Source organism: Branchiostoma lanceolatum, chromosome 13 (genome assembly GCF_035083965.1).
Source record: "Branchiostoma lanceolatum isolate klBraLanc5 chromosome 13, klBraLanc5.hap2, whole genome shotgun sequence".
NCBI classification, from domain to species: domain Eukaryota; kingdom Metazoa; phylum Chordata; class Leptocardii; order Amphioxiformes; family Branchiostomatidae; genus Branchiostoma; species Branchiostoma lanceolatum.
In genome coordinates this window covers 2,249,226-2,261,666 of record NC_089734.1, presented here as the reverse complement: position 1 = coordinate 2,261,666, position 12,441 = coordinate 2,249,226, and the positions used below count along the sequence as shown (strand labels likewise).

The 12,441-nt window shown below is 43.6% G+C and overlaps 2 protein-coding genes across 2 annotated transcripts; both read left to right on the top strand.

Annotated features, from left to right (window-relative positions):
- Positions 1–710: 710 nt before the first annotated feature.
- Positions 711–4,147, top strand: LOC136447929 (putative defense protein Hdd11). The gene is made up of 5 exons (XM_066447068.1): positions 711–901; positions 1,368–1,432; positions 1,865–1,998; positions 2,688–2,755; positions 4,022–4,147. The coding sequence occupies exons 1-5, from the start codon at positions 727–729 to the stop codon at positions 4,036–4,038; spliced, it is 459 nt and encodes a 152-aa protein (XP_066303165.1). The 5' UTR covers positions 711–726; the 3' UTR covers positions 4,039–4,147.
- A 470-nt stretch (positions 4,148–4,617) lies between these two features.
- On the top strand, positions 4,618–10,620 carry LOC136447928 (reelin domain-containing protein 1-like). Its single transcript, XM_066447067.1, has 6 exons — positions 4,618–4,673; positions 5,125–5,328; positions 6,958–7,022; positions 7,709–7,845; positions 8,622–8,689; positions 10,486–10,620. The coding sequence occupies exons 2-6, from the start codon at positions 5,154–5,156 to the stop codon at positions 10,500–10,502; spliced, it is 462 nt and encodes a 153-aa protein (XP_066303164.1). The 5' UTR covers positions 4,618–4,673; positions 5,125–5,153; the 3' UTR covers positions 10,503–10,620.
- The last annotated feature ends 1,821 nt before the right edge of the window (positions 10,621–12,441 follow it).

Here is a 12,441-nt window from a genome sequence, read left to right as displayed (position 1 = left end):
AACCGGTCTCAGTGTATACTATCGTAAAACGCCGCCCCTATCCGCTATACCCAAGGTTGCCGGATATCCACGCCTTTACCCACCCTTTTTCTCTCTGCATATATATGTTCCAAGAAACGCGAGGGGATCACTAAATCAGCTTTGTAACACTGTAACCTGTACCGTTCGCAGCTCAATGTGAGTACTAGTTAACTTCGTTGCTTTGCTTTGTTACCCTTTACGACTCCTTTCACAAACAACCTACGAATTACCTAGTAGTCTCTTCCAGACTCATTGCGTTTTTTGAAACAGTAGTAGAAATTTGTCAAAAGAGGGGAGAGTAGTTTGCCTTACATGTATACGTACCCTGCTTTACACGTGCCATCTCTGTTCTACTAGCGCTATTTTTGACGGAGGTGTTCTTAGAACAGGGGGGGGGGGGTCTGTATGTTCCATGCGGAGTTCGACAGGAACGGTCTATTCTTTAGAGAGTCAGTCCTCGAGGAGGGTAACGTTATCATTTGACATTTCCCGTTGGAACTGCACGGGCAAATGAAATCTAATAGTGACCAAACTTCCTCATTACTCAGATGGGTACATGCTGGCTGTATTTCATATGAATATGAATGATATGAATATTTCTGACAAAAGGCACTGCAGCAGACTCATTACTCAGATGATTACAAATATAATATGAATATTTTTCCCAATCTCTTATCCCACAGCAAACCCATAAGCCCTGTCAGAATGTTGTCGTTGGTTCTCCTGTCGCTGGTAGCGGGCTCCCTGGCCCATTTCAACGGCGCCCCTCACCAGGCGTGCCGCGAGGGGGTCCCGAACCACCACCCCGTGCCCGCCACCGGTGGCACCATGCCATTCACTCTGACTGGGGGAGCTTACACTCCTGGGCAGCCCATACAACGTATGTTTGTTTGTTTGTTTTAGAACACATACACACACGCACGCACGCACACACAAACACACGCACACTCATTCACACACACACATACATACACACATGCACATACACAAACACGCTTGCACGCACACACACACACACACACACACACACACACACACACACACACACACACACACACACACACATGCACACGCGCGCGCGCACACACACATTCACACACGCGCAAAGAAACGAGGTTTCTCAAGTTTTTTTTGACCGATGCAACGGCAGCCAAATACACATATGTGCACATACACATGATTGAAAACTTGCTCCGTCTTTTGACTTAATTGAATATTCTGGTGAAAGAAAATGAATGTGTTGCTCAGCTACTTTACTTTTGTTAGATTAAGAAAGGTAGCTTTTGATATGGATCGTACCAATAAAAATTAATTTTTATTTTTATATCCGTCCAACTTTTCTCCAGTTACCATCACCGGTGACCGCCCTTTCCGCGGGTTCTTGATCAAGGCTTCCGAGGGCCATTTCCATGTGCGTTTCCTTACTTCTCCAGTTATTCATTATATAACCTCCGTTAAGCCCCTGTCACACTTGTGCGTATAGACAAGCCCGCATGAGTTGCGTAGTAACATGCTTTCGTTTAGGTTAAGTTTGCAGCAGAAGAAGTCATTTCCTTTTTTTTTGATGACTACACTGCTCAACGATGGGTCCACTCAGAAAACAACTTCTTACCCGCAAAGTTTCTTAAACCTAAGAAATGTTAATGCGCAACGCATGCGCACTTGAATATACGCACAAGTGTGACAGGGCCCTACTGAATTTTATCCAGTTATAGAGTTTGAGTTGTCTTTGTATATTATTCATCTGAATAACTAATATTAATAATCGCACTAAAGGGACTACTGTCCCGAAAGTGGTCGGATTTCTTTCTGACATTCCTACTTCCCCCGTTGGTTCTCCCAGGCCTCGGGGGGCTCGCAAACCATGGCCTGTGACTCGGGCGCGGACGCGATCACCCACACTAATAACATCGACAAGACCTCCGTTACTGTGGAGTACACGCCACCGGCAAGCGCCGTGGGATCTATCGCCATGAGGTACCCATTCTTTTAGACCAATCAGCGCGAGGTACCAAATCTTATAGACCAGAACGCCTCAGCATCAGCATCAGGTGAACATTCTCATAGACCAATCAGCATAGGTTACACATTCTTATAGACCAATCAGCATGAGGTACACATACGTATACACCAATCAGCATGAGGCATTCAGTTTTATAGACCAATCAGCACCACGAGGTATTAATTCTTAAAAAACAATCACTATGAGGTATTCATGTAGACTGACCAGTGTGGGTATCCTTTTCGACAAATCAGCATGAGGTACTAGTATTTATCTAGACCAATCAGTACAACCAAACACTAGACCAATCAGCATGAGGTAATCGTGTGGACCAATCAGCACGAGGAACTAATAATCGTGTAGACCAATCAGCAGAAGGTCTTCATATGCACAAATCATTCTTCTAACCAGATTTAGCGTCTCCGTAGTACGTGCAGTTGTTACACTGAGTTTTTTCATCTGTCTTCGACAAAATACATCTTTTTCTCTTGTCACGCGATGATCAACATCAAGTCACGTGACAAGAGAACTCCGAGACGAGATCTGACTGTAATACCGGATTGATGAAGAGACAGAGGTCGTCTCCAAAGCTCCCCAGAGCAAACTCTTTATGTTGCGTGTGAGGTTTGAATATTTATGAAAAAATACATGTTGTTTTCGACAGGGTGACTGTCGTTGTGAATCACGATCTCTACTGGAATCCCTCGACCTTCATGCTGCAGCAGAACGGAGGTAAGGCATTCTTTGAAAATCTCCAAGCGGATCTATCGGTGGTTTGATTATATGGAGGACATCCTCTGGGGACCCCAAAACTGAAGCGAGCGTGTGCATAAAAAAGTTTGGCAAAAAAGGTTTCCTTCATTATGAAATATACGTGGTCAGGAAGCATAAATAAAAGAAAACACATCGAGTATGGTAGACCGAAATGTAGATTCTTTATTCTTGTTCGTTCAAAATCTTTTCTTGGATCTTGGAATTGACCTCGGCTTTCTACGACATTAGTAATTCACATCATGTATTTTCTGCTTTGTACGATTTACAGTATAGCCGAAAACTTATTATCTATTTTTGAAACGGACGACGATTGATGCGCGTGCGGATGTCATCCATATAATCAAATGAACATAGCCTAAGGCTAGGCAGTATCAAAAGCAAGGGTCAACGAGTATAAAAGCCACCAAAGCCTTTTGATACTGCCTTGCCACCGATAGAACTGCTTGGAGATTTTTTTTGTCCCGTTAAACATTCAAAAACTCTTAAAACAACCTTGATGTCAGATTTAAACGCAAGAACGTGGAAGATCACAGAAAAAATGAGTATCATATGAGAACAACGGAGAATGCTGAATGGGAATAACTCCATATTGTAGAAAAAAATCGTCGTCACAATTGCAGATACCTGTCGCTGCTGCAATGGGAAGAATGAGGTTGCAAACGTACTGACCTGTATCCCCCTCACATCCTCCTGGACAAACTCAGTCACGTTTAGAAAGCACGTCATCGGAATGTAATGCATATGCGGCAATTAGCCTGCTATTTAAGCCTGTTATAACTGCTGAATCTCTTTTGTTCTCTTTGGTCAACGTTGCATCGGAGTAACAGCCGTTGCATAAGATATGTCTTTGGACGCAACTAACTGAACCAATTTGCGAGATATCAATCTTAAATACGCGAACACGACCTTAGACGCAAGGTCTTGCTTACGTTCCGGCGACGTGCTCGTTTAGAACCGCATTCTTGACACTACAACAGCGACACCTAGCGACAGTGCGAAGTAGAACCAGTTAGTATGGCCCTGAGGGAGGTGACCGATCAGACGGTCATGAAAACGTCGGCAGGTGATCATAGATGTATAATGTGCGCAAGTAACTCTGTAGATAAACCCTTGCGTAAAGCTTCTCTGAAGCGTTGGAATCTGGTGTACTTAATTATGTTAACCACCAACATAGGAAAGCTCTCATGCTATTTTTCTCTCCCCCCACTTTCTCCATGTTTACAGACGTCATCACCGGCTGAGGTCATGACCCTGCTGCACGTCACGTTACACTACGCCATCCATATTAGTAACAACATCGTAGGCAGTGTCCGTGTGAAACGACTCATTAAAAGTACTCTGTGCAATCTATTAATGAATTGAGTATTTTGATGTCACTGTTTGCTGTTGTCGCTACCTTAAAAGCATATATGTATGACATATCACTAGACATATATTACACACTATCTATTATTTTCTATTAGGTAATATATATATATAAATCAATATATACAGTCGATTCTTGTCAGACAACCACCTCCAGTCACAAGCCCCGTCCATTTTTTTATTAGTTAACTCCACTCTGTCCTGAGCAACCGCCTGTTCTCCGCAACCGTTTTTCCTCCGTCCCTTGAGTGGTTGCCGGATCCAGGTTTGACTCTATAGCTACATATATTGACGAGTGTACAAATATGAAGACCAACGATTTTCTATAATTGTACACACTATCTCAAAACCACTTACCACTTTCCACCCGTCCGGAGAGTCCAAGGTTGCCGGATATACGGCCTCCCCTCTACGCACACATTCGGCTCTATATATGATATTACGTAACATACGCAAGGGGAAAACTACCTCGACTTCGTTGGAGCAACACCTGCACCATTCGCAGCTCAATGTGAGTACCAGACTTGCTTCGATTCTTTACTTTGTTTTCCTGTAAAGCTTTACGATATTCTTAGTCTCCTCTCTTTTCTAGACCTACAAGTCCTTTCTCTATTGTTGATGTATTATACAAACCTTTAATGATTTTAATGTTGACACCAGTGTTACTTACTGTGTATTAAATACAGGAATGAATGTTGGTTGTGATACCATGTTTCATCGCTTCGATTCTTCCTACATGATTTATTGTATTAAGTTTGGCTCATAGTATTCAAGTTTGAAAATGTAACGCTAGGTGTTTTGTTTTCTTTTGCCTACCTTTTTTTTTAAGGCCGCTTGCACTAAATTTGGAGTCTGCAGAAGGTGTCATCTATAAAATTTGTTTGTTGTGGCTTTAAGCGATTAAAAAAAATACAAACAAAAACCTGACAGCTTTCTAATTTTTTCCATCTCTCGCCCCACAGCGAACACCCACAACCTAAGTCCTGTCAGCATGTTGGCGTTTCTTCTCCTGTCACTCGTGGCGAGTTCCCAGGCCAAGCTCACCGGGGCACCTATCGAGTCCTGCCAGGATGGAAACCCGAACCATGTCCCTGCGCACGCGCAGCACGGCACCATGCCGTTCGTCCTGACCGGGGGAGCCTACACCCCAGCGCATCCGATGCAACGTATGTTCGTCTCATGTGACTGATTTTAATATATCTTTAGATGTAGCTAGTGGTGCGTACCTAAACCCCGGACCTGTTCCGGACCTGTTCCTAACCTTTGGGTTCAAGTCTAAAAAAACCTAAACATCTGGAAACAAGTGCGGGCTTGAAAAAAAAATCTCTCACTTTTTCACACCTTTTTGCATCTTAAAGCTTCCTTACATCGTGAAATTTGCACTGGAATATGAAAACATTGCTGTTTTGTGTTTATAACTGAACTTTTGCATTAATTACTGACTGTATATACTTCCGCATATCATAGTTTTCAAATTGCATGTAATTGAATATATGCCAATATGCAATTTTACATGAAACAGGAAAACAAATATTCATAGCACACATATTCCATTGGTTCAAGTCTAGACTTTCAAGTCCGAACCTGAACCTAAACCTCTGGACTCGAGTCCGAACCTAAACCTAAACTCGGGTTTAGGTACGCACCACTAGATGTAGCAACTCCCACAATGCAAAAATAGGCAAATATATAAAAGACTGCCTTGTCAGTAGAAAAAAAAACGAAACTCATGATAAGCCCCACTCGATTGTAATATTACATCTAGCTAGCCCTTATTTTATTAGTAATTAGGATGTTAAATTTTATTCTATACCCCTGTTTTGTAGATGCTGCCATCTTAGTTCTCCCGTCGTTGCGGCGAATGAGGTTCCCTCCCACCACGCTCCCTAGCGCCTGCATACTGTCCTGACAGCCTGCTTAGCCTTTCTAGTAGCTCTCTTGTCCTTAGCGTGGGCAACACGCCTCGCCTCGAAAGTCCTGACTGCCGTGTAGCATTGTTGTCTCCAAGACGTTCTGTTGCATGAATCTGTTATACCTTATACAACTGTCATGCAATAAAGTTCTTCTTCTGTATATTCTCCTCTCATCTATCCCTTACTCTGACAACCAGTTTTCTCCATCATTCTCGTTTTCTTTTTGATGTTAACTGATCCTAACTGTCATGCCTGCCCATTTTCTGATGTTATCCTCCCATTTTTCTGTTCTGTTTCTGTATCTGTTGCCTAGCTGCTCCCGTTTCTTCCTCTCTGGTTGGTTCCTTGCTTGAAAGTTTTGGCTAGTCCTGATGACCGTGTCCTAAAGCCGGTGTCACAATTCCTGCGAGCGTCGGCCGACTTTGGAGATCGCCCGAAGCTCGCCGAATTTCAAAATTGCCCGAGCGTCGACCGTATTTTCCAATGGAAATCTCGGGCGACGTCCGTTGAACACTAATAACTAAAAATCCCCCATGAGATGGTACCATGTCTTGAACATGGACGAAGTCAGTATCGACTAACCTGGTAAAATGCCAATATTTGGATTAACTTTTATTTCTAAAAATCTCCCGAAGTCCGCGTAATCGACAGGACGTCGGCCATGATTAGGCCGAAAATTCACATTTGAAGCACGCCAACACGTTCGGCCGAGCTGAATTTCTTATTTGTGACGGGGGCTTAAAGTAAACGTTAATATGTCCAGGTGAATCAGAAAATTGAAAATGAAATCAAACGGATTAACGTTGTTCATTTAGCCTTTAACATGGGTCATGCCAGCATAGATGAGTTTTAAGTCTAACTTGTATAAATGTTTATTTTCAGTTACCCTGAGTGGGGACCGCCCATTCCGTGGGTTCCAGATCAAGGCTTCTGTGGGAACTTTCCTGGTCCGTTTGTTTCCTTACTGCTACCACTTCTTCTGTGGTATTGTTTTCGGTGTGCCTGTTTGTTAAGAAGGTTATGTTTTAGGTATCATTTGTGTGTGTGTGTGTGTGTGTTGTGTGTGTTTGTGTGTGTGTGGTGCGTGTATATGTGTGCACATGTGTGTGTGTGTGTGTGTGTGTGTGGTGCGTGTGTGTTTATGTGTATGTATGTTTGTATTTGTGTGTGTGTGTATGTGTGTGCCTGTGTATGTGTTTGAGTAATTGTCTGTGTGTGTGTGTGTGTGTGTGTGTGTGTGTGTGTGTGTGTGTGTGTGTTTGTGTGTGTGTGCGTCAGAGAAACTTCTGGTTTTGATGTCTCGTGTATGTTCAAAGCCAGTAGGTAAGTCCGACATGATGTGACGAAGCGCAAGGACGCGGTCCCAAACTCGACTGGGTGTTGCGGACCGATATTGAGGTTATTGGAGACAGATACAGGGGGCCAAGACAGAGATTGTGGAGCATACATTTTATTCCTGACCCCAAGGATTCCTACTCCTTGAATGACAGCATGGGTTTTTCTCAGAATGAGGCTGTCTTGGACTAAAGCACTTTCATGAAGGGGGGTTACAATACCGAATAATGGTCTTACATATGTCTTAGTGGGTTCATAATACTGACCACTGCTACTTTTTCCCTTCTATTTCTCTCAGAACCCCCCGGCTGGCACGCATCTTTTCCAATGTGACACCAACGCGGACACAGTCACCCACAGCGACAACACGGACAAGAACTCCGTCACTGTCACCTACGTGCCGCCGGCAAATGCCTTCGGACCAATCAACATGAGGTATTAGTATTCATGTAGACCAGTCGGAATGAAGTATGCATTCACATGGACCAATCGACATGAGGTATTCACGTAGACCAATCAGCGTGAGGTACTAGTTTCCATGTTGACCAATCAGCATGAGGTAATCGCGTTGACCAATTAGCTTGAGGTGCTAGCTTTCATGTAGGCCAATCGGCACGAGGTATTTATTCATATAGACCAATCAGCATCAGGTATCCTCCTTACCCAACCAGCATGGTTCATCTACACCACGGTATAGTCACGAGGTATCCATGTAGACCAATTAGTATGAGGTATTGGTTAAGACCAATCAGCATCAGGTAATCTTGTGGACCAATCAGCGTGAGGTAATCGCGTAGACCAATCAGTATGGGTACTAGTATTCATGTAGACCAATCAGCATAATGTATTCATTAAATCAACTAGCGTGAAACTGGAGCCCGGTAAACTGACTTTTACTTCGCTTATTTTAACAGTGCCTCGTATAGAGAACAATATACGAATTGTTTAGATATCTGGGTGGAGTGAGCATAGTCGTGTATAGTGCCTTTCCTAAGGGCACAACACAGGTGACGTCAGGGGATTCGAACCCGCGACCGCTGGGTTATGGGCCGAAACCCTGCACACGACCCCAAACTGTCTACGCCAGCACAAGGTCTTCACACGCACAAATAATTATTGTAGCCAAAAATTAGCATCTCAATAGCACGTGCAGTTGTTACTGAGTGTTGTTATCTTTTTTTTTTTCAACAAATGTACGTTGTTTCCTGCAGGGTGACTGTTGTCCAAACCCACGACGTGTACTGGCATCCCCAGACCTTCGCCCTTCGGCCGAATGGAGGTAAGGCGTCTTTTCGCCGGTGAACTGTTAAACCCCTTCAATTCAGGATTTCTTACGTCCAAGATAAACACACAAGAACGTGGAAGTTCGAAGAATGAGTATCGAATCCACCGTACTGTGAAATCGAATATCAATACGTAGTTCTTTGTAATAATCACCTGACAATGTTTCGGTGAACGCCTGTCACCTTGCAGCGTCACAAACCGTGCCCGTCACGTTCTGTGCTTTTCTCAGTCACAGAACGTGACACAGCCCGACCGTCACAAACTGTGCACGGAAGCGCTGTCAATCACTGTGACTGACTGGGCAGTGATGTAACTATTCATGCCCGCGTTTCCATATAAGGCGGCGTGTTTTTGTCCCCCCACCCCACCCCCCGTCATCTTTGTTTTTTTCGGGGCGCTGAGATAAGGAGGAACCGCGTAATTCTCGCTCTGTGAAATAATTGAATAACTTAGACTTAGAATTGAAAGACAGTGTCTATAACAGATGCTAAAAACAATTTGTAAGACTAAATATGTTCTACCCTGGGAAACCAGATCTAGACTAGGATCGGACCACTTGCCGGTTACTTCGACGTCCCGACGCAGTCAGCTCGCCCGATCTAAATCAATGCTACGGGAAGTTGTAGCCACGGGCACTGTCCAGGCACGGTTTGTGACTGTGCCCGAGTGTCACAAACTGTGCTTTTGCCCCAGGCACGGTTTGTGACACTCAGGCACTGTCACAAACCGTGCCTGGACACAGTCGTGAATGGCACGTGCACGGTTAGGGACGGATTTTTGTTGTCGAAATTCGTGCTAATACGCCCGTCTGTTTGTGCCACATCAACTTTAAGTACAAATCATCCAAGATAAGCGTGAAATGTATTTATGTGGGGTCGTGTGGCGTAACACTAGGGTGTTCGACTCAGAACCAAGAGGTCCCGAGTTCGAATTCCCCTGACGCCACCGATCTTGTGCCCTTGGGAAAGGCACTTTACACGACTTTCCTCACTTCGCCCAGGTGTATAAAAATCAAAATGGGTATGTTGTTATCTGTACGTGGCACTGTTGATATAAGTTATAAAAACTTGAGTGCAGTGCCACGTCGTCCTTGTCTGTCAAAAACCGAAATAAACCAAAAAAATGTATTTAATGAGCGAGAATTACGCTAATTCTTTCTCATCCCAGGGCCCCGAAAAAAAAAAGATGGCGGGCTGTAGGAAAAAAAAACACGTTGGGCAGACTCCTCCCCCTCAAAACACTAAGCTCCGCCCAAAGCACAGTATGGGTCATATAAGACCCCCTGTGTGTCACGAACTGTGCTCGATTGGGCACGATTCGTGACGGTGCCCGCGTGTCACAAAACGTGCTTTTGTTCCAGGCACGGTTTGTGACACGCGGGAGTTGTCACAAACCGTGCCTGGGCACAGTATGTGACAAAGCACAGAACGTGACGCAACAACCTTCCTCAGTGCAATACGGATTGATTCTACTTTGCACTGCAGCTAGGTGTCGCTGCTGCAGTGGGAAGAATGCGGTACAAAACATGACTGATTTGTATCCCCTCTGATATACATTTCTGTACAAAATTGCGGCATGCAACGACAGCTAGCTGTAGTTTGAAGTAGAATCCGTTACGATATAATGTCCTTGCCCTGAGGAAGGTGACAGATGGTCTCCGAAATGTTGTCACGACTGATTGAATACAGGCCGTGTACAAATTCGTTAACCTGTAGGTAAAAATTTTGTGTTCTACCGCGGTGTACAATAAGCTCTCACACTACTATTTTCTCCCCCCCCCCATGATTACAGATGTCATCACCGGCTGAGGTCACGACCCCTGTTGACACAAAGCTGTACGTGACGTATACACTACGTCATGTAACGTCATCAAGAGCAGCAACTTCCCGTATGAAATGATACAATAAAAATCATATATGTAAACTGCTTATGAGTTGCCCGTCATCTTAATTTGTGGTCACTGTTTATTGTTGTCGCTATCTCATGCCCATATAAGGTGATTGTGCTCACGTGATTATACGTAAGCATTGTCCGCCATGTTGGATCGTTAAACATGGACGTTACCATATAAATTTGTAGTGGCATGTGTAATTCAGTGTGTATGTTTCTAGTTGATGTAATAAGTGTAGGTATGTATAAAATGTTAAGACGACTTATGGTTGAGGTGCATGTGCTGTCCTGTCACTCCTGTGTTGTACCCTTGGGAAAGGTACTTATCACCTATTTCCTCACTCGACTCACGTAAAAGTAAGTACCTAGCTTCGGTTAGGGACGTCCACTCCTGTTTCACGATAGCTACACCTCTAGCACATTAAAAAAAACCCACCATACTTTAAGTTGATATATCAGAACGATTAGGGGTTCGTCCAGGTGTGAGTGGATCAATCAAACCATACAACCCAGTCTTAAGTAGCTTGTAGCTACTGTTCATCGCAAAACTGGCGTGTTATGTGTTTACTGGTTATGCAAAACAAACAGACCTATGGCCGACATAGTACTGTCGACAATGACGTAACAGTCCGTCACACGTTAGCCCGGTCTGGTGGCACGGTGGCCTTAAGGTCGTTGACTTAGAACCCGGAGGTACAGAGTTCGAATCCCTGGCATATCATGCCCCCAGGACAGGCAATTTACATCAATTTCCTTACTCGACTGAAATGAAAATGAGTAGCTAGCTTCGGCTAGAGACGTCCCTGGGATAGGACGTTAAACAAAGGTCCCGTGGTTGAAGAGAGGCACATCTCTAGCACGTTAAAGAACTCGCCACACATATTGAAAAGAGTAGGGGTACATCTCGATGTGAGTGAATCAAATAAATCTGTCCGAATACGCAGCTTGTACTGTTCAGTACAAACCTTGTGTGTTAAGCGTCATAGAACAGTTTACCGGGAATGTATATTATACGAAATGAATGAAATACTTGTGGACTGTTAATTGCATGTTGATGTCCTTTTGTTTTTGGCGACGCCTCAGGGGCGAGCCAAATTTCTACTATATTGTGTGCAGATTGCAAGAATTCTAGGAATTGTACAGGAATATGAAAGTCCATGGGACGATAACTCAAGAATGCCTGGATGTATTGTCTTCATATTTTGTAGGTGGGTAGGTCTGTGGGAGACCTGGTTATGATTGGATTTTGGGCCCCCTAGCAACTTTCTATGGTACTGCAGGGGAACTTTCACTTTTCAAATCTCGTTTTCTGAACATGCTATAGTCATGATTTTTATGTGGTGGATAGCTCTTTGTTAGGAAAATACGTCCTGTAGATTTGGACCCCCTAGCGGCTTTTTTTTAACTACAGGAGCTGATTTTGACTCAAACTTTGAAAGAGAATAACGCAAGAAGGGGATGACGGATCATCATAATTTTTGGTGTGTATATAGCTTAAGTGATGGTTTACACAATCATATGCCAATTATGCAAATCAATATCTGATTTGCATAATTAATGAGGACAGTTTATAAATCAGCTGCATTCTATTATAGGACTCTCAAACACATGGCATATGTAACTGAGAGAGAGATAAATATCGATAGATATCAATTATGCAAATTGATACTTAATTTGCATAATTGGTGACAAAATGCTATAAATCCATAGTGGTAAATGATGGGGATTTCATATTTGCACCATTTGGAAGTTAAGTAAATGTGGCCACTATTAGACACAAATCTTGCAAAGAGGGCCTCATTGATATAATTTATGAGGAAATGGTATGACATTTTTTTTGTACATTGGACAACTTGT

Coding starts and splice junctions, on each gene's coding strand:
- LOC136447929 (XM_066447068.1), top strand. CDS start 727: ATGTTGTCGTTGGTTCTCCTGTCGCTGGTAGCGGGCTCCCTGGCCCAT. Junction 1,433..1,864: donor CTTCCGAGGGCCATTTCCAT/GTGCGTTTCCTT, acceptor TGGTTCTCCCAG/GCCTCGGGGGGCTCGCAAAC. Junction 1,999..2,687: donor GTGGGATCTATCGCCATGAG/GTACCCATTCTT, acceptor TGTTTTCGACAG/GGTGACTGTCGTTGTGAATC.
- LOC136447928 (XM_066447067.1), top strand. CDS start 5,154: ATGTTGGCGTTTCTTCTCCTGTCACTCGTGGCGAGTTCCCAGGCCAAG. Junction 7,023..7,708: donor CTTCTGTGGGAACTTTCCTG/GTCCGTTTGTTT, acceptor TATTTCTCTCAG/AACCCCCCGGCTGGCACGCA. Junction 7,846..8,621: donor TTCGGACCAATCAACATGAG/GTATTAGTATTC, acceptor TGTTTCCTGCAG/GGTGACTGTTGTCCAAACCC.